This window comes from Uloborus diversus, chromosome 6 (genome assembly GCF_026930045.1).
Source record: "Uloborus diversus isolate 005 chromosome 6, Udiv.v.3.1, whole genome shotgun sequence".
In the NCBI taxonomy this organism is placed as follows: Eukaryota; Metazoa; Arthropoda; class Arachnida; order Araneae; family Uloboridae; genus Uloborus; species Uloborus diversus.
In genome coordinates, this window is record NC_072736.1 from 88,510,160 (window position 1) to 88,532,376 (window position 22,217).

General features: G+C 34.0%; 1 protein-coding gene across 2 annotated transcripts in view; it reads left to right on the plus strand.

Annotated features, from left to right (window-relative positions):
* The first annotated feature begins 796 nt into the window (after nt 1-796).
* The window catches only part of LOC129223977 (lactosylceramide 4-alpha-galactosyltransferase-like), a 50,836-nt gene continuing 29,415 nt past the window's right edge, over nt 797-22,217 (plus strand). For both annotated transcript variants that reach the window (XM_054858368.1, XM_054858367.1), the window contains exons 1-4: nt 797-1,110; nt 10,390-10,486; nt 14,919-14,996; nt 18,511-18,806. In XM_054858368.1, coding sequence (XP_054714343.1) covers nt 1,108-1,110; nt 10,390-10,486; nt 14,919-14,996; nt 18,511-18,806 — 474 coding nt within the window. In that variant the 5' untranslated portion in view covers nt 797-1,107. The remainder of the gene's footprint in view (nt 1,111-10,389; nt 10,487-14,918; nt 14,997-18,510; nt 18,807-22,217) is intronic.

The following is a 22,217-nucleotide window of genomic DNA, read 5'->3' on the forward strand; positions in this document are numbered from 1 at the left end:
TCATGCCTGCACACAGACACAAACACACATGCCTACACACACATACCCCATACGCGCATACATACACAACTACACACACACACATACATACAGACACTTACACATATACACACACAAAAACCTATACACACACACACAAAACTACCCACACTTTCATGCCTGCACACAGACACAAACACACATGCCTACATACACATACTCCATACACACAAACACACATATCCCTCCCCCCCCACACACACTCGTGATTGCGAAAAACATAATTTGAATTCAAGATGTCAAAATTCAAATTAATTTTTTTTTGTGTCTATGTTTGCGTGTGTTAATGACGTCAGTGATTATTGTGGTCAGCGCTCATAAAATAAAATGAAAAGTAACAACGTTTTTGCGGTCTCCGTGGTTCTGTGGTAGAAGCATCATCTTCTAAGCCGGAGGTCGTGGGTTCGATTCCCGTCGTGCTCTGGGTGTTATTTCCTTCTCTTGTGTTGCAAATCTTTCCTGTGCGTGTCCGGAGGCAAGGCACTTGGCACGCAGTCGTCTATGTATGTGAAGATGTTTAGCTTCGTAATAAATAAATAAAGAAACTTTTTTTCCCAAAACTTGCAGATTACTGCATATACAGCACAGAAAGTTTTGGTGCTACAAGAAAGCTGAAACGTGTGTATAGAGTAATCTGCTAGTTTTGTGTCTGCAAACTGATATTTCTGTCATGCTAAAGTTTGGCAGCAGTCGTATTCATTGATTGTTTTTGTTTATTTGCGAACAAAAATTCGAATGGAAAGCATGACTGGGGCCTCGGTAGCGCAGTTGGTTGGCGCGTCATTGTAGTAATCCCGAGGTGGTGGGTTCGATTCCCGCCCGTTGCCCTGGTTGTAATTTCCCTCTCTGTGCTGTTAATTCTGTCTGCATAAACAGGTCCTGTGTGACCAAGTACACGAACTCGAAATGTATGTTGTCAATAAATAAAAAAAAATAAATAAATAAAGCATGACAGCCGGAGGAAATACGAAGAATTCATGCTATATTGTGCCTGAAAAACTTAATTATTCGTATTCCGTATTTCTTAAATTGTAATAGTGATTAAATTATCCGAATGCAGTGGAAGCGATGGTAAGAGCGCAGGTGTTCTACGTTGAGTGCGCGGAAAGGAGATAACAAATGATGGTTATTTGCGGAAATACCAGCTTTTAACTTTATTGAACCATTTCTCTTGTGAGTTTCGTTTGATTATGTCAAGTAATAAACCATGTACATAAAAAAAACCTTCAAATATGTTTTTTTGGTCGAAAATCGCCTCCTTGTTTATACTATTTGAAAAATGTAAGATCTTAATCAATTTTTCTGAGTTTTTGGGCGAAATATAATAATGTGAAACACTTGGCGCATTTTTAAAGGTTTTTACCAAACTATTTAAGTATAGTACTTATTTGTTTGCAAAACTCTGGCAAAAATGCTGCTGTAATTATAAATTAAATGTGTAATTATTAAGCAAATCAAGCTATTAAAAATGAGAAAAAATCGATTAAAACCTAAATTCTCCACCAATAATTAAATTAAGCATTGAAATGTAAAATAATCACCTACACAGGTGTGAAATTTACTAGACTCAAGGAGTAAAAAGCAGAAAAACCGATTATTCCGGTTAAAAAATTATCTCTAGCTCCTTTCTAAAGGCTTAATTATGTTTTTCGAGAATAATTGAAGTACTATATACATTATTTCGCTGCAAAGTTTCCCGTTTTCCTTGAGTTTCTCCGTTGAAGCATAGATTCTTATTTGATAACAGTCGCCATGGTGTTCTGCTGTTATTTCCAAAACTTTTTCTACAGCTGTGAATGGCGTACAGTATTTTTCGTGAATTTTTGCGCTAGGACCATCCGAATAACAAGTTTATGAGTGATTTTGTTTTGTGCACTGCTTTCAGGGAACAGTTTTAGTGTTTGTTTTCATGATTTTACTTCAAGCATTGATTTTGGTGAGTTTAGTGAAATAAGTAAGCTACTTGACCTCTCACCACGCAAGAAAGCATTGGTTATGTGTATGTGAGACCAAAATGCCTTTTTACTTAACAGACTTAGTGGTCTCTAAAACATCTCTTGAACATATTCGGCTCAGTTAATCATTTTCTTTGCCATATCTGGGGTGATTTTGGCCTTCCTGCATGGCTTTCGACCAGATTGGTGATGAGTCTTCGTTGGACTAATGTTGGGTCCACCTCCACACCATACTGCTTCAGACTGTTAACAAGGTCTTTAGTAGTTGCTCTTCTGTTGGCCTTGACCATTTGAATAAGTTTTCTTTCCATCCTTGGAGACCTTTTGCACTTTCTGCTACCTTTTCCCCAGGGGGCCCGACTTGCAAAAATCATTGGGTAGGCTGGCCCAGTCATCACCGGGGGTTTAGGGGGTTATGTAATCCCATGGAGGTTCCCCCCCCCCAAATGAAGGTCGATTTTCGTGCCTTGAAAATGCCAATTTACATATTTTCTGGTGTGTATAATTTAAACAAACAAACAGTATGTGGCATGGCGTTTTCAAAGTAAAATAATCCAAAAATTGATATACAAATTTTTCTGGTTCAACTAGATCATGTCACTTGTCTTAGTAAGAGACATTTTTTTGTTCTATTTTATGGGGATTCATGCAGTGCCGTAGCTAGGCATGGAAGAGGTAGGGCGTTTGACTTGCATTGAAGGGCACTCCCAGAGACGCAGACTTAAAAAGTATCGGGGGAAGGAGGGCATGCCGCAGGAAATTTTCTAAATTTGAGATGAAAAATAGTGAGTTTTAAAGTCATATAATCAACATTAGAACCTCGAAAACTCGACAAGCCCGACACATATTTTTTGGCTTTGAAAAAAGGAAGAAAAAATACAAACACACACAGTATTTTCGTAAAAAGGTAATTTAATTTATGCATGCTTTTTAAGACCAGTTGTTTTTACATTAGTGATATCGGCTAACATATTCAAGTGTAAACGCAGTCTCTCAATGTCTAGGTCATTTTTGAAAAACTCAGTTGATTTTTCAAAATGTTCTCCTCTCTTTCACCTCTGTTTAATAAAAGCAAGCACTCTTGTTCAACTGCAATGACCTGTGTTCGTCCAGTTGATGTAAATCGCCCAATAATGCAAAATTGCACTATTTTACAAACCTCAATGTATATTGCCTTGTAGTACAGTCGACTCCCGACTTACACGAGGGATGCATTCCAAGACCCCTCGCGTAAGTCGAATTTTCGCGTTGTGGAAAAGGGTATATATAAAATTTTTTATAAACGTACACAATTATTTTAGACACTTGTAAACTCCCCCTCAAACTGTTAAAAACCATCTCTTGACTAACTGTACATTACTGTTTCTTACATAAAGAACTGAATGTTTACTTGTATTTAAAAAAAAAACGTTTTATTCCACATAAAATACTGCTACGATGTACAAAATCAATGATTAATGGGAAAGAAGGAAAAAATAAACTGGTATACGGTAGACACAGTATATAGTAAGAAAAGCAAATGCACCTTTAGTTGTACTGTACAGTCGATCCATTAATGATATTCGTACACAATACATGAGCAGTTTCCATTTTCATAAATTTTTGCATTTTACTAAGACACTACTCGGTGAATTTTTACGGATTTCCGTTTCTTGACTTGTAATTGTATGTATGGAAGATTCACTCATACCTAATTCTCGTGCTACCTTCAATGCATTTTTTAGTTGAGCTTCAGCTTTTCAAGGAGCTCTAGCTTTTCTTTAATTGTCATAAAACTTTCTCTTTTTATCTTCACAAACTTTAGATGAAACAGCGCTCTTAGGTGTCATTATATTTCATTAACTTTCGCATTTATAATGAAAAGGGAACTTCTACTCTCAGCGATGCTAAAAGGATAAAGATCCATTCATGAAAAAAAAATTTTTAGTAGCCAATAACAAAGCCGATACGAACACACCACGATTCCTTTCCGAGAATTTTCGTGTTGCAGGTGAGGAATTCGCGTTAGGTCTGAATACTGGAGAAAAAATCACGTTATAGCCATTCCGCATAAGTAGCGCAAGTCAAATGTATTCCTTTGGGATTTTGAAAGTGCGGTGAGCTGCCTTCGTTGTTTTCATACTTCTTTGTTATACGTCGATTCCGAGGAAGGGAAGGATCATCATTTTGTGAAGGTTTTCTTTTAAACACAATTCTCAAAAATATTCAAAACTATCACGCCTCCCATTTTATATACAAATCAAACTCTCATATATTTTTTTCCAGATCAGCAACACTTAGGTGAGCGCGCCGCAGCGCTGCCCACCGACAACAGACTTGACCCGTAAGTTCGCACACTGGGACAAATTTTTACAGTACTTGCAGCACTGTAACACTAGGTATCATTATTCACACCACTCGTTTTCAGTTAACCTGCTTACACAACCGTAATAATTATTTGTTTTAACTTATTGCTGAATGTATTTTAAAGGTAAACTATCTTCAAACAAGGGAAATAAAAGATAAATTTATGAGTTTAGAAAGCATAATGTAATTAATTTTTGTTGATTTATTGGGGGGCTCTGCCCCCTCAAAAATATTTTTGAGGGGGTTCGGGCCCCCTCAAGCCCCACGGAGTCGGCGCCACTGCTTTTCCCATGCTCTTTGGGACAAGCAGTATGTTTTCTTTGACAGAAACATTGATTTTGCTGTCAGTTTTTTGGGAAATAGTAAGTTTTTTCACAATTTCTTTTTGTAAAAAGGTATTTTGGTCTCGCATACACGTAACCAATGCTTTCTTGCTTGGTGAGGGGTCAGGCAGCTTACTTATTTCACCAAAATCAATGTCCGAAGTAAAAATCATGAACTCTAAAAGTTCCTTGAAACCAGTGTGCAAAACAAATCACTCATAAACTTGTTATTTTGGTGATCCTAGCACAAAAATACATGAAAAAATACTGTACACCATTCACAGCTGCAGAAAAAGTTTTGGAAACACCAACAGAACATTACATAATGGCGGCTGTTATCAGATAAGACTCAATGCTGCCAAGGAGGAGATATTTAAAGAAAATGGGAAATTTTGCGCCGAAATAATGTATATAGTTCTTCGACTATTCTCAAAAAACATAATCAAGCAGGTTATTTTTTAACCGGAATAATCAATTTTCCTGTTTTTCACTCCTTGAGTCTAATAAATTTCACATCTCTGTAGATAAATTTATCGAGTCTTTAAAAGAAAGATATAAAAGTTTATTGAATTAAAAAAAATTAAATATCTAAAATAAATCATAACAAGTAAATATAAGAACACTAATTTCAACGTTGAGAAATCGTTACCCCGATTCAGTTCAAGGTTCTGATGATTCGCCTGGTTTTTTTCCTGGGGTGGCTCCAGTAATTGAAAGTCTTGACAATTGTTTTTCAGCAGTTACCAAAATTTTTGTTGTCTAAGACTGCTCATAGGTAGGTTTGCCAGATTTCTGAAATATTCAAGCGGGACCCTAATATTCTCCACCCCTGCCAGTGCAGTGATTATTCAAAAGGGTACACACTCCTGGTAGATTTTTAAGGGGTAGTTCATTCTCAATGCTATGAATTAAGGGTTACTAACTAGTAGCCTAAACGAAGGGTAATAAATAATACATGACGCAAGTAGATACATTTAAACATTTTAGTTCCTACAGGTTGATATTTTTAAGTTAATTTAGTTTTAAGAAGAACTTTGAATGAGGAATACAAATTTAAACAATACAGCCAACGCTCTTTAGAGCGACCTCCCATTACTGTGACCCATCTGTTAACGACCGGTGCATGAAGTCCCATTTGCTATTCCATTGACATAATCTTTTTTAACGTCCGTTAGGAAGTCCAAACTGATGCGCTCATTCCAATATAAAGTCCAAAATTAAGTTTCGACTTTTTTGTGATTCTCAAATCTAACAATTCAAAAACTGATAAATATCAATTTTATATTTCTAAAGATTAAATGTTTCGATTGAAAAGAGTAATTTGGTGGTGACAGATTCAAGGAGTTGATGAGAATTTCACACAAATGATAGACAGTATGAAGTAGTTTTTTTTTTTTGAAAAAATCGAAAAACGGAAATTAGTTACATTATTTAAAAAAAGGATGAACTGTGTTTTTGAAAACAATCTCAAAACGTAACAAAAACAAACCATGGTCTCTAATTTAAAGAGTTACAGATTTCTGTCCATTTGTTCCAGTGTACATTTCGTTTAATGTATTTGCCCAAATGTAAGGAAGCTGGCTAACATAACGCCACTCTTCAAGAAGGAGTCTAAAGGTATTGCTGGGAATTATAGACCTGTAAGTTTGACTTCAGTGATTTGTAAGATTTTCGAAACTTTGATCAAAATTAAGATCATGAAGTTCTTAGAGACTAATAATTTGTTGACTAGTTTGCAGTATGGTTTCAGGAAAGGTAAATCCTGTACTACTAATTTATTGCATTTCTACGACAAGGTTACCTCAGCTTTAGATAACAAAAAATGTGTGGATGTTGTTTATATTGATTTTCAAAAAGCTTTTGACACAGCAAGTTAGCTAACATAGGAATAGGAGGAAAAACTTTACTTTGGGTTAGAAATTGGCTTACTGGTAGGAAGCAAAGAGTAGTTGTGAGAGGAAATCATTCTAATTGGAGTGATGTTTTAAGTGGGGTTCCTCAGGGATCAGTTTTAGGGCCTCTTTTGTTTATTATATTTATGAATGACATCAATGAAAATATTTCTGGAAGCATGAATTGTTTTGCTGACGATGTAAAAGTTATGGGGATTGTCGAAAATGAAGAACAAGTAAAACAGCTGCAAGAGGATTTAGATCATATTACTAAGTGGGCAGATAAATGGGGTATGGCAGTTAATGTAGGGAAATGTCAAGTGCTACACTTAGGTCATGGAAATAAGCGTATGAGATATCGTTTACAGGGTTCAGTCATAAATCAGGCAGAAAATGTTATGGATCTGGGTATCTTTATAAATCAGGACTTCAAGTTTAGTCAACAGTGCAGTATTGCTAGTAACAAAGCCAACAAAATGCTTGGGTTTATCAATAGATCTATTTCAAACAAATCTAAGAAAGTTCTTCTGCCTTTATATAGGAGTTTAGTAAGACCTCATTTAGAGTATGCTGTTCAGTTTTGGTCGCCTTATCTGAAGAAAGATATTTTTGTATTGGAAAGGGTTCAAAGAAGGGTAACTAAATTAGTAAGGGGACTCTCAGATTTAGATTATGATACCAGACTTAATAGGCTTAACATGTATAGCCTGGAGCAAAGGAGAGTCAGAGGGGACATGATTCAGTTATTTAAATTTATCAAAATGAAAGATGTAAATGGATTAAATTTTTGCGGGGAAAGCAGGACAAGGGGTCATTGTTTTAAGCTATTTAAATCTCAGGCTAACTTGGAAATCAGGAAAAACTACTACTTTAGCAGGGTCGTGGGCACTGGGAATAGCTTACCGGAAGAGGCGGTAATGAGCAAGGGAGTGGATAGCTTTAAGAGGGCCATATTGATCTTCATTGGGGACTAATTAATTGACTAGGACCAGCCTAGCTGGGCCCAGAGCCTGTTGCTGGTCGTCACATTTGTATCTGTATTTGTAAGGTAGCATTCAAATATAAATGTTCAAAAAAAAGTTTTAAGTTCAATAATTTATTATTTTTGTTAGTTTCTTGGTTATCTTTTAAAATTAAACTGACGAAAAGTTACTGAATTTCGGTTTATATACCATCGAATATCGAAATTTCTAGTACCAGAACAGTCTAGAAGATTATAAATAGATCTTAGCAGTTGTCCACGTTTTAGAGCTATCTAGATCATTCTAAAATTTTTTAGAACGTTCTAGATCATTCTGGATATTTCTAGAACTTTCTAGAACATTCTAAGTCGATTATAACGTTCATAGACGTTTTGGAACTTTCTAGATCATTCTAGAACCTTTTAGGACTTTCTAGATCATTCTGGAAATTTCTAGAACCTTCTAGAACATTTTAAGTCGATTATAACGTTCACAGACGTTTTGGAACTTTCTAGATCATTCTAGAACCTGTTGGAACTTTCTACATCATTCTAGAACCGTTTAGAACTTTCTAAATCATTCTGGAAATTTCTAGAACCTTCTAGAACATTTTTAGTCGATTGTAGCGTTTGCGCATGTTTTGGAACTTTCTGGATCATTCTAGAAATATTGAGAATCTTCTAGAACAATCTAGATGAATTGTAACAGTTGCACACATTCTGGAGTTTTCTAGACTATTCCTAAAATTTTATGAACTTTCTCGTAGTTCTCATAAGTTAGAAAAGGACCGACATACACTTTTTCACATTTTTGCCACCCACAACCACCCACTTCCACCCACCGCGACCAAACTCCCTTATTCTAACCAGGAGACCAAGGGGTGCTTACAACCCCCAAGCAGAAGTTGATTGGAATTGGTGGTGATAGAGAAAACCCTGCCTTTACGTACGCACATTAGCATTTTATATATATATTAAGATTACTGAAATCTTAGTTATATGTTCAATTTAAAAAAAAAAAAATCAGTTGGTTATTAAACAGTCTCTTTGTTTTTCTTTCTTCTTCTTTTTTTTTTTTTTTGTCTTCCATCATACAGCATAGAATGGAGAATACATATAGGGAGAAGCATAACTACACCCTATACAGTTTGTACGTAGTACTATCCAAAAGTTCGAGGGACAATCTGTACTATCAAACCTTACCTAAAATATTTCACATTACCGAAGCACATCCACCTTCAAAAGGTCACCTTGAGGGACTATAAACTTCTGCCAGTGTTCATATAACTTTTGGAAACACTCTTGGAAGCCACTTTTTCGCTACCTTCTGTGATGCAGCTTTATCTTCTCCTGACGGAAGAAAGCGGCATCCATGCAAATGTTTTTTTGCTGAGAACAGGTAAAAATCACACGGAGCTAAGTTCGACGAAATATTATGTTATTTATTTGTCATATCAGACTATTGACCAATCGAACCGTGCATCCTCCACATGAAAGTGGACTTCTTCCCCACGATGAAGTTAAAGAAGCAGCGCAAGAGACCTTACAGGAGGTTGCGATAAATGTCTTCCAAGAATCCTTCTAAAAGAGCTATACGAATGTTGGCATAAGTGCATAGTCGTTCAAGGTGACTATTTTGTAGATAGATGTACTTCGTTTATGTGAATTATTCTGGATAAGATTTTATACAGGGTATGGTTTTTAACTTGTCCTCGAACTTTTATATCATGCTACGTACATATGAGCTTTCAACTTACTATTTCATAAAGTTTTTGAGTGACGCAAGTTTACGCGCATAAAGACATCACATGAGAATTTGCGATAATTAACTAAGGAGACATTCAAAATGGATATTTTGATCATCTATATGTTCTTAGGTACATATGTTATTATGTACAAATGTGCTGAAAGAACTTGTGAAGTTTAAATTGGGTAATCGTAAAATAGAAATTTAGGTCGAAATCTGATTTTTTTTGGGGGGGGGGGATTACAATTCCTTATTCGGAGCAAGGAAGTAAAAATGAAATGAATCAATGATCCTTTAAATCCCTGACAATCTTATCAATTTATTTCTATTAGATTTTTTTTTTTCGCCAACGGCATCGGCCATCGGCGATTGAAGGAAAACAATCGGCCATCTTTGAACAATCGGCATCGGCCCATCGGCCAAAAAATGCCATCGGTCGAGCCCTAGTTAAAAGAAGTATGTGGGGTTAAGGGGCGTGGCACCTAAAGCTGTTTATTAATTATTATTTTTATTTTTGTATAATTGGGCTATATTAAAGACTTTTAACATTACTGATTCTATGACCTTTAAAAAATTGAATATGGCTTAAAAAGTCACAACCCATTGCCATCTTAGACTGTACCCTCCAATTCAAAGTTCCACTTTTATGAAATAAGATGAAAAAAGTTCATTTGTTTTGAAATTTTAATTTTTGCTTTCGTGAAATTAATTAATTCACCCTATAAAAAATAATTTTTCTATCGATCGTTATTTTTTCCTCTGAAAAGTGTACGGGCAGGGCCCCCTTTGCTTTCAAAAGTGAGGGAACAGTCGCCCCCCCCCCCCTGTACGAGCCGCCAAGAAGGCTGCTTATGTTTGCATTAGCGATTTATAAATCAATGAATTATTACCCAAAATTTACCAACAAAGTGAACATCTCACTTTTTTCTTTGAGGTTTTTTAAAGCTCGTTGAATGTTTGGGTGTATTGCATTTTATGTTTGCAATTTTATTGTGTAGGAATACTTATGTTAAATGTTGATAATAACAGTCTTCAACTTTCAGAAAACAATATTATTCCTGATATAAGTTTTAAATTATACTTTTCTTTTGCGTTAATTTAATATCATGTTGTTTGAATATTTCAGAACTTCCGTCCAGAAATGCGAGGCAGAAAACTTCTCCTAAAGTCATTGGTTGTTATTCTATTCACATTGGTGGTCATTATTTATTACACACACACAGGTTTGTCGTTCTTCATTTAGTAAATTTAAAATCATGTCTTATATTAATTCATCAGTATTATGAATAAAAGAGCTGGAATCACATTTTAAACCTTGAAGGTCAACTACATTTTTTAAGAAGGTGGATAATTCATGATTGTAAAGTCTTATAAATATTCATTAATATAATTAAACTAGAAAGTTGCCCGTCGAGGTATGACGGGTGAAAATTGCTTCTACATTTGAACGAAGCCATTGCCTGTTTGGGGATATTTTGATAGTTGAAATTGTAACCCTAACTCCAGTGGATTAACCCTAAACTTCAGTTGGTAGCGTTCGTTGATGACCATTTTTTCGTTTCTTCATTCCCCTAAAATGTCAGTCTTACCAGTAAAACAGTTAAGTTGCCCGATCGAGTTCAACCTTGTCACAATAAAGCCTTTCCCTGCATGGTTAAACATTACCAAAACATATTATGAAGTTATCATGCTGTGGCGTGAGTTTCATTGCTGAAACTCGAGGGCTTCTCGATCATTGGCTTTTATGAGGATTATATAATAATGTAAAGCAATGTTTTGTTATTATAGTATTGCTTGAACATTTGCAGAATGAAATGTGTGAAACTTCTTTTGTGTCAACTTGAACTTGACTAAAAAATAACTGTAGGAATCAGAGATATTTTTAACACCCCAACTAGCATATTTCAAATTAGGAATATCCAAAATACTAATAAAAAATTTCATCTTTTATATTTTCAGGCTTTGTATTTTAAATTAAAATTCAGCATCATGAAAAATAGAGGAAGAAAAATAATTAGAACTTGAAAAATATCATATTCAGGGTTCGAATATTAACAGTGGTCTGCTGATCTAGGACCACAAAAACATCCATTTAACAAGCATTATATAAATTTTAGTGGTTCATGGAACCAGTAAAATTTTATTCCTGTTTTCTTTTGAAAACTTTTAAGTGTCATAATTTTTGGATACTATCAGGAGTAAGCTTGTACCTTTATTTACAATATTTAAATCTTTGTAGAAAAAGAAATGTTAAGGAATTTTATAGCATCGCAATGTATTGTTTTGGTTTCCTATTAATCACCTTCCCAAAGCAGCAACCGAGATAAATTGTTGACTAAATTTGTTGACCAGTTTTGCTGTTACAGAAATATGTCTGTTATTTTCTTCTTATCCCCAATCTTTCGAACTATTTAAAACTGCTGATTGCTTCCATTTATCATGTTAATTTGTTTTGTTTTATATATTTTTGTCTTTTTTCTTTAATTTTCCACTATTAATCTTGGATTCAAGAATAGACCACAAAAAGTTTGTTTAGACCAGTGAAACTTAGTAGTTACTAGTCTGTTGGATTAGTAACTCATTTTTAAAAATTTCTTCCCCTAAATATTTAATTGTGTTAAAATTTTTCCTGATTCAATTTTTCAAACATTGTTGAGTTTAAAAATGCAAACAGAACATCTTTTTTCTTTCCCTGCCATTTTCCATCTCATCCTTAGAAATTTACGACATGATCTCTGCTATGTGTTTTTCAATTTTAGTTCTCCAAAATAAATTTTACTTTTCTAAAAGAATATTAGGGAATATTTTCCTGCTTTGACCTAGCAATATGTTAGGCAGGAATTATTTCCAGACTAATGCCCCTGGAATAAATAATAACTTGTATTCTTTGACCGTAGATCAGATTTCAAAAAAAGCAGTCATTAGTCCTATTTTGCAACTAAAAATTTTAGTGTGACAACTGTGATTGAACATCCAGCTGTCATTTTTATTGAAAAAATAATTTGAACAAATGTACTTATACACTCAGTCATTATTCTTTACTAGCTTAATAGGTCAACTCTCGATAACTGGAAGCCTTATAAATCAAATATTCCTTTGTCTTGAAGTCTTCATTAAGTCTCAAACTCTTGAGAAAGCTGTTATAACTTCCCATAACTCGAAGATTTTAGCTGGTCCCTTGGAACTTCGAGTTATCGAGAGTTGACTCTGTTATGCAGAAATCTTTGTTTAAGCTACTTTACGTTAAAAGTACATCTAAGCAGAACATTTTATCTGATGAAACAAAAGTTAGGTGCCACTCATACTGATTTTTACATCCATCCTTATTTCAAACCGTGCCTTGGATACATCAATATATTTTCTTCTAATCAACTCTCTATAACAGGGGTTCTCAAGCTGGGTGCCGTGAGAATTGGCAAGGTGTGCCGCAACGTGTCTGGGTTTTGTGGCAATTACATTTAGTTTTTGGAAGGCTTATTGAAAAAACATATTACCAGTACAGCAAAACATTGACTTTACTAGAGAAAGAAACTGCAAGTTTTGTTTCCCAAATGTTCAATATGCGAAACTTTCGTTATGCAACAAATATCAAGTCTTAAGACTAATTCTTCTGTCACGATCAAACTTTAGACTTGATATCTAACGAAATACAAAAGGTCCTTATATTGAACATTTTGGAAACAAAACTTGTACCAGGGGTCTGGCCAGAGGATATTTGGGTCCATTAACGGACCCTTCACAAAAATCTGATCAACCAAAATGGACCTCTCACAAAATCCCGATCAAGCAAAACGGACCTTTCACAAAACCCAAAATCGCGCTACTAGTTGGAAAGGTTTGAGAACCCCTGCTCTGTAATCCATGCCCAAAAAATAAAAGGCAAGATAAAGAAAAAGAATGATTCTCTCAATTTAAACAGGATCATTTAAACGAACCATACAGTTGGATCTCTATTTAACAACATTCAAGGGACCACAAAAAATTTTCCTGAGTAGAATCCGTCCTTAAATAGAATGCTTATAAAACTACAGTGGAGCGTCTGGGACCATGAAGGGTCGTCTTTAAATTTTTTAGAAACAGAGAACCAGGTGTATTTATCATTCTTCTTGAAGTAGGGTATAGTTTCCCTGTTATCCTTTCTCCTCCCTAACCAATGCCACAAAAGGAACAGTATTTAGTTTTTGAAATTACCATAGAACTTTTAATCCCTAGCATCAGCAACAAATGACAGGTGATTGATATGCATGTACTTGTGATGGCACTGCAAGAGTAATCTAAATGAGGGAGGGGACAGCTATTTGGCATTTTCATTTGGAAAAAAATTCTAGAAAAACAAATAGAATTCTTTATGAATCAAGGGCACTTGTTTGATGTTTTCAGGTATTGCAGCTTCAGCATTTTTCTTTTTCATTTATGCTGAGTAATTTGAAAAAAAAAAAAAAAATCTCACAAAAGAATAAGATATGTCAGATTGCTTTAAGTACATTTCTGTTTTCAATCCATTGATCAGCTGAAAATCTTTCATTTTGAAAGTGCTGTAATTTTTTATTATCAGTACAAGTATTTTTAGATTCACTTCATAAAAGCAATTGCTATGCTATAGTAAATTTTACTGTTTGCCCTTCCTCACTAAGTGAATAATATTCAACCATAAAAAAAGTTCAACAACATAAATTGATTAATTTCTCCAAGTTATTATTAATATCATCATTTGGTTCATACGTAATTGGGATTATTGTTTTGTGAAAGAAAGTTGACTTTTGTTTTGATTTATTTATTTACAACTGTGACCTGTTTATATTTCTTTCTGGGAAACTTTGCAATGTTTCATTTGGGTGGTTTTATAAAGAGAAATTTTCCTGTTTTATCATTCAGTTTTTGAGTCATTGTGTTTCCACAGCAAAATAGATTAGTTTTCAATATGTAGTCTTCCTTTTATTTTCACATTTCAGTGTTTTTTCATTTATTTATTCTTTTTGAGTAAATATTTATGTACTATTTTTTAACTTAACCCTCTCATGTCTTTGCATAAAATATCATGTACTGGTATTAACCCTACCTTGCTTGAAGATATCTGTTATAGAAAAGGCTGCAAGTACTTAAAAAAGAATTGGAAGGATAAAATTTTCACCTGTCACATTACATTATAAGAATTATCTTTACTAATTGCGTTCCTCTATACTGCTGTGCTAAGCACAAAAGTCATATCTGCAGCCAAGTTCAAAATGATAAGTAGCCGTTTAAAATTTTGCGCATCCATGTATTTGATTCAGATGCAACTTTTTCATAATTTCTTTTTTTTTTAATATTTCCCATTGACAAATGACCTTAAAACATTGTATTTAAGTAAAATATGTGACAAAGAACCACTTGAGCACAATAACTCAACTTTTATAAAAAGTGCAAATACAACTTTTGTACTTAGCAGGGCAGTATAGAGGAAGAAATTTCTACCTTACAAAATAGTACACAGCCTTTTTTAAGATATGGTTGCTTGAGTCCTATAAATGTTAATAGCCTATTTATGGAAATTCTTCACTTGCTTCAGTGAATTAAATTCATTCAGTTAATCTGAATTAGTAGCTTTTTAACTTATCCTTTGCAAAATGTATTTATTTACGCAAGATATTAAACTTGTTACCATTTCATTTCTAGACAATCTTTCCAAAACAGATTTTGAACCATCTTTCATTTATGAGTGTCCAAGTAATAGCTCATCACAGCACAAAAATGGTAAGTTGATTATTTTTTCTTTCATTCGCTTTTGGGTTGCAATTTTCCAAGTTAAACTTGCTCTGATTGAAGTGCTTTAATGGTGTGTGCGGAGTGCTCAGCCGCCTCTCCTTAAGAGTGATGGAGCAACCCTCAGAAACCACAGAGTGGCTCCCAGAACCTACAGAGCAAGAGCCCCCTTCCAGTGCCGGATTAAGCCAACGCGGGGCCCGTAGCAAATGTTTTCAAGGGGCCCTCGTTTTTACATGATATAGTAAAAAATTGTGCACTTCTTCATGGATACGGGAGATGGATTTATAACACGCATGAATACATAAATATGGATATGATTTTAGAGCTTTACGAGGGTTATAACCCTTTTTCGACTTATATTGCCCCTCGTCTTTCCCATCACTACATGTTTTTAGCTTTAAATTCCAAAAACGCAATTTTTGAACGATATATAAAAAAAAGGGGGGGTCAGGTTCGGGGGCTTGCCCCCGGAAAATTTTTGATATTTCAATTCTGAAAACTCATTTTTAACGACTTCTGATAACATTTGGAAGAGAGAAGGTTCAGAGTTCTTTATTCGGAGATTTTTTGAAGCTGAAGTTAAAAAACGCGATTGCATCCCATCTTAGGTAAAATTAAAGGGAAAAATTTGGATTTACAGCGACACTCCTCATGCAATTTTTAAAATTGAAATCTTAAAGAAAACTGTTGATTATCTTTAATGATGTTGTAGAGAGAGAGAGGGGGGTGTCCAAGGAAGCCCCATTGGAAAATTTTCAAATTACCCATTATTAATCTAAAAACACAATTTTAGGTAGAACATTTTTAAACTCTAAAATGGTAATTTTATACGATTTTTGCTGAGTTTGGGGCGGGGTGGGGAGTTTACGAAAGTCATCCCCTGGAGATTTCTTGAAATCGAAGTGTTGAAAACGTGATTGTAGACCATTGCTGGTTACGTTTGTATGGGATGGAGTTCAGGCACTCTCCAACGCAACCTGGAAAATTTACAAAATTGATGCCTTAAAAGTACATTTTAGCCCATCGTTAACAATGCTGGAGGGAGAGAGGTACAATCCCAAAGAAATTTTTTTGAAATTATAGTCCAAAATACGCATTTTTAGACTACCTTAGATGATGTTATAGGAAGGGATCGAGCTTGGGATTTCACCCATGGACATTTTTCAAAACTTGAAGTTCCAGAAAGCAGTTTTAGCGGGTTTACGATTATGTTCAATAATTTTATCCCTGAAATTTTCTGAAATTTAAGTTCGAATAAAAAATTTTCAGCTTCCTTTGGTGATGCAAAAGAAATGGGTTTGGTTCGGGTCATTGGTAGCAGCTTTTTAGTTCCCTCCCACTCAGAGGAAAATAGTTAAAAACGAGATTTAAAGTCTTTCTTCCACGCACAATTATTTTAGTTCTTCAACAAATTATACTCTATTAAAAATTTATTTATTTTGCTCAGCATACGTGTAAACATTCAAAGAATCTTTTCTTCTCTTATGTCATGATCTCTTAATTTTGCTCCTTGTAGTGTCGCGGGCGGCAATTTTTGAGGCGACAAACTGACATGAAGTTAAGCGAGCAAAGAGTTTAGGATGACTAATTATTACCTTTTCAGGACACCAATTTCGAAAGCTTTAAGACGAAAGACACTTTCAAACATTTTCTGGATGGTAACCTTTTCCTCCTTGTCTAATATCGCCCCAAAGACTGTTTTTAGGATTTGTGCTTGGGGAATTTCAAAATCCTCCTTCTCCTGCGTTCCCCCCAAAAAATTGCTTAAAGTTGCATTTTAGGCACTAAATTTCGAAGAGAATCCTTGAACCGTCTCGATTAAAAAAAACATTATAGCCACCTATTTCCCTAGCTTATCCATATTCGGAGGAAATGATCCAAACCACCACTCTTTACCTAAAGTTAGAACTAAAGATAGCATGCGTCTTGAAGATTCCAGTTTCCAACATTCTGTGAAGCAAATCCGTATCCCCCCCCCCCCAAAGATAGCCCGATAACATTTCCAGTGATAATCCAAAATCGCGATTTGAAAATTTAAGTTAGAATTTTTTCCGGCTCCTCATCTCTTTCTCTAAACTTCTCACATAGCTTGAAACTTTGTTTTCAGCTATATTATAGGTCGATCCCTCAAACCCTTTCTTCCCAAAGATATCTTGAAATTGACTTCAGTTTTGAACACAATTTCAGGAAAGAACCCCATCCTCTTTCCTCTACTCTAATCAAACAGCCTAAATTTGCTTTTTTTAGGCTTGAACAGCTGAAAGTTTCAGGAAGGATCCCTAAATCCCTTAAATTTAATAAAATACTTTTTGAAAAAAAAAAATCTAAGAGAAAACTTTATTATCCGTTCTAATAAAACTACCAAACATTGCCTAAAATTGTAATTTTTAGGTCAGTTTTTAAAATTTTCTAACCCAACTGAGCTTTTTCTCCTAGCACTAAGAAAGATTAACTAAAATTGCGTTTTAAAACTTCAATTAAGAGAAATTTCTGGAAAGCAGTCAGCGATATCCCCCACATCCCCTTCGTGCTTCTTCTGATGTGACTAAAGATAGTGTTACCTACCGTCTCTAAATGACGCAAAAAGCCCCCCCCCCCTCCCACCTTCCTCTCTGCACCAATGATACTGGTCAGCATGGTATTATTCCATAACAAGTCTGCGCTTTAATGAAAAATATAAAATTTTTCATTTGCTTCAATATTTAGAAAAGTTAGATCTAAATAGAAAAATGTAAACGGGTAAAAGTACGGAAAAGTAGTTTTTTTCTGGAATTTTTTTCTCATGGCGTGGGGCCCCCAGAAGCGCGGGGCCCGTAGCATTTGCTACTTCTGCTCTATGGCTAATCCGGCCCTGCCCCCTTCTGAAATGAGATTGAAAACTTTCTCAAATCAACCCTACTGAACATTTTAATGTCACAGTCTGGCCCAAGGACCTCTTTTCATTGACATCTCTTGCATATGACTAAAATGTTTCCATGTAGTAAAATTTTCACTTCTTTACTAGTTTTTTTTTTTTTAAATCTTAATTTGTTTGTAATAAAGAAAAACTTGTTAAATTTTAAATTTAACATGTTTCTTGTGATAAATTTTAAAATTAATAGTAAATCATTTACTGTCATGAATTCTTATTGTATCCCTACCAATATTATTAATGTGAAAATGAGTTTGTTTGTACTATTTTCACTCCTTAACTGCTCAACCAATAGTCATAAAATTAGATATTGTTTGTTGTTAGAGGTTCAGAACAAGGCTGCTAAGAGCCAAGGCAGGCCCTATTCAGTATGGTCAACAGGCCCCCTCTTAATACTCATTGGATTTATACTACACTGAATTCCGAGCCGGGCCCCTGGTTTCCGAATAGCCTTACATGGCCTGTCATTGGCTCTGGTGCAGAATAGAACATAGGGTGAATTACTCCTAATGTTTAGTGATCACTTACTCAAAGCCATGCTCAAAATCTGTTATTTGGTTTAATTGATATTTCTTCTTTTTTTTAATTTAGTGCATCATGTTTGCTTCGGAGAACCACGAATCTTCTTTGTCGAAACCTCAGGTGTATCTGTACTAAATTCTCGACAAGCATGTGCAATTGAATCTACTGCTCATCATAATCCTTCATATCAAGTGATTGTTCTCATGATGTCTGTTAAAGATATTGACTTCCATCATTACTTAGCTGAAAACCTTCAAAAATTACCCAATGTTAAGTTTTACAGACTAAATATAGAAGCATTCACTTATGGTACTCCCATTTTTGAATGGTATCAAGCAGGAAAGTGGAAAAACAGTCAATGGAAGGTAATTTTGAGATTTTATGTTTGTATGATTCGTACTTTAAATTTAGTTTTTATGTAAGTACCAGGGTTTCCGCTACGGTCGCATTTTTCGCAAAATGCGAAAAGACTTTCCCAATTGCGAAAATAAAGCAAGCATTTTCGCTTTTTTGCTCAAATGTTTTGCTAACCCTCATGCAAAAAAAAAAGAAAGAGAGATAAGAAAAAAAAAATAAAGAGTGGGTTTGCGACAGGCAACTATTCAACAACACCATGAAGAACGAGGGGATACAAACGGCGCAGATAGAAGGCGCATTCTATCAGTTGAACCTTCAGCTCTTTCTGGAGAGAAGGCTATGGCTATGATTTCATCATTCCGGATTTCACACGCACGTGCTGCGCGTGTATCATTTGCTGCTTCGATTTTTACTTCAGAATTAGTTAATTGAATACGGAGTTTTTCAATGTCCAAATGGACAAGTATTTATTAAATAAAAGAAAAGTCAACGATTCTGCATCCCAAAATGCAGAAAGTAGTAAAAAAAATAAATCCGTTGGTACACCTACAAAAGCTCTGGTAAATAAGTGGTGCGCGTTATACAAATGGTTGGAGGTGGTAGAGTGGAAGAATAACGTGCCATATTTCAAGTGCAAGCTGTGTGTTTCTGCTAAAAAATCAAAATATTCTACAATGTAAGCCAAAATCATTTGTAAAATAAACAGGTTTTAATTAGTGTTTCTAAGATTTTTTAATTGCTATGAAGTTCAACAATGCTTAGTCTTAATGGGCATTATGTCCCACAGATAAATATTTTATTGTGGGGATGGGACTTGGGCTATTTTAAAAATCAATATTGTGTTCTCTGGATGGTATGTATCATTCTTTACTATTATTCTTTAAAACTAAAAAAATTTATATTAAGTGTTACATCTGTTAAGAAGCGTTAGGTTGAATTTGAAATTCAATTATCAAATGAAAATAAAACACATTACGGCATCCAAGAAGATATGCAAACATATTCAATCCCCAAAAGATTTTAGCATTTTGCTAAAGGTTTTTTCCCCATTTTAGCTTTTTTGCTAAAAAACTTTTGAACTCAGCTTAAACCCTGGTAAATACATTCCTGAAAGTTTTGCATAATTTGACTGAAAAGATCTAAATTTAATTCAAAACTGTATAAAACCTTGGTATGTATCAAAATAATCAAAATGGAGAATACTAAATGAAATTAGTTTCTAACAGTATGATTGCAATGTGTTTTCAGAAACTGTATATGGGATAGAAATATTCTTTTTTTTTTTTTAATAAGATCTTTAAAGTAGGTACCTTTGTAGCATCTGTACTTGTTTGCCGAGTTTCTTGGCAATGACCTCACAACACATGGAATAAAAACCGAGTTAACAGATAAAACGTTACACTTTCTAGCTACCTACTAGCGAATTAGAGGAGATCGCCAACTGTCTGTGAGCTGTTATTGGTTGACCCGTTCGATTCAAACGAATGTGATACTCCTCGCTGCGCCGCTCGTAAAAAGGAAAATATTTAACAATTTACAGAAATAGTTACATATGCATGAGTTTAATTAACAAATCCGACTTCTAAAGCAAAGTGCTGAATTTCATCCAAAATTCAGAAGCCGCACTGGGGACTACTTAATATGCTTAGTTTCAGCTTATTTCTCCATTGACAAAATTTTTGCCACCGAGTATCTGAGATTTTGACAAATTTAATGTAAATAACTAATCAATTGTAATGAAAATTGCATACATGTGTTCAAAGTTTTAAGAAGTCTATTTTTCTATGCATGAAATAAAGTTTTAGCAGCACACCTCTGCCCTTTTGAGATATTTGAAGAAACACGTTTTGGGTTCTATACTAACAATAGGGAAATGTCAGAATTTGACTTTTGTGCTTTATTTTCAACAAAAACCAAATAAGCAAACTTGTACAATAAAGCTAAAGCACAATATATAACAAAAATGTAAACAACAAAAAAAAAAAACAGAAAAAATACAAAAAAAGCTCTTAAGGGTTGCTAAGGACCTCGTCGCGGTACACCAGTTGAGAAGCACTGGTTTAAACCACTTGTTTTTTGTTTTTTTTTTTTTTTTTTTCAAAAATGATTTTTATGAAAAACTTTATGGTTTTCCCCCCCCCCCCCAAATGTTTTCATAAATTTTACACATTATTGCAAAGAGTAAAATCTAATTGATGCAAAGTAACAAACAATGCTTTATAGATAAATTACAGATACTTTTTAAGGTAATGCAAGTTTGCTAAATATGTTTTCTTTTGTTTTTTTCTTTTTTAAATCAATGCAGCTTTCCTATTAGGTACATAAGTTTTTTCTAAACTTACATGGAGATAAAATCCAAGTAGCTCTTTTTTTATTTATTCAATTACCATTAAAAAAATAACTAAAGAAGTCCAAGAGCACTTAGAGTAGGCATAAAATTGTGCTAATACCAGCACACTGTTTGCATTCTCCATAGACAATACAGTAAAAGCAAGAAAAGAAAATATATAAAATTATGAAAACAGAAAATATTCATGTAACTCAGTACTCTTATAAAAAAAATTAATGCCTGATTTTCACCTTTCAAAGAACTTTTTTATACCAATATAATAAAAGAAGTCTCATGTATGAATGGTGAAAGAATCAATAAACATTAATTTTTATGACAGTCTTCATAGTTAAAACATGTTAAAAGAGAGAGAGAATTTTCATACTGAGACTTTTGTTATTTTTTTTTTCGAGATAAAAAATTGAATTTCTAAATGTATTAACCAGAAGAAATAATGTCTAGAATGGAAAACATAGTGATTTTCTTAAAACCTACTTGTCCTGTTTCTATAATTGTTGTCACTGATAGATAAGGTAAATAAATTATATGTGATTTGTTGCTTTTTTTTTAAATCTTTAAACAAAATATGTGTTGATCTTTTGATTTTTAAAGTTCTGTAACATCAGACTTGTGATTCATTTGTAGATATTGCAAAATAATTTCCATGTTTAAGAATGTGATTTTAATTTTATTTTTTAATTTATCGTAGATAGCTATGATTATAAGGAAATTAATTTATTAGAATTTATTCTTGGTTATTTGTAATTAATAATGTCTGAACTATCGCAGTAAATTATTTCTCTGATTATTTATTACAAGGTATTGTATTTTTTTATAATAGTTAAGGATTTTCAAACAATATTCTCCTATACAAATCTCTACGTATGAGGAAATGAAATTATAAGATTTTACTCTTAATTATTTAATTAATTACGAAGAAATTAGGTACAAATATGAAAAAAAAAAACGGTTTTTTACCAACCCTTGCTGTAAGTGGTGCAAAGATATTTAATTTCAAAGTCTGGTAATCTTTTTTGGAAAAGTGACCATTTCCCCGGTTTTTTCTATTTTCTTGTATCTGCAAAAACTT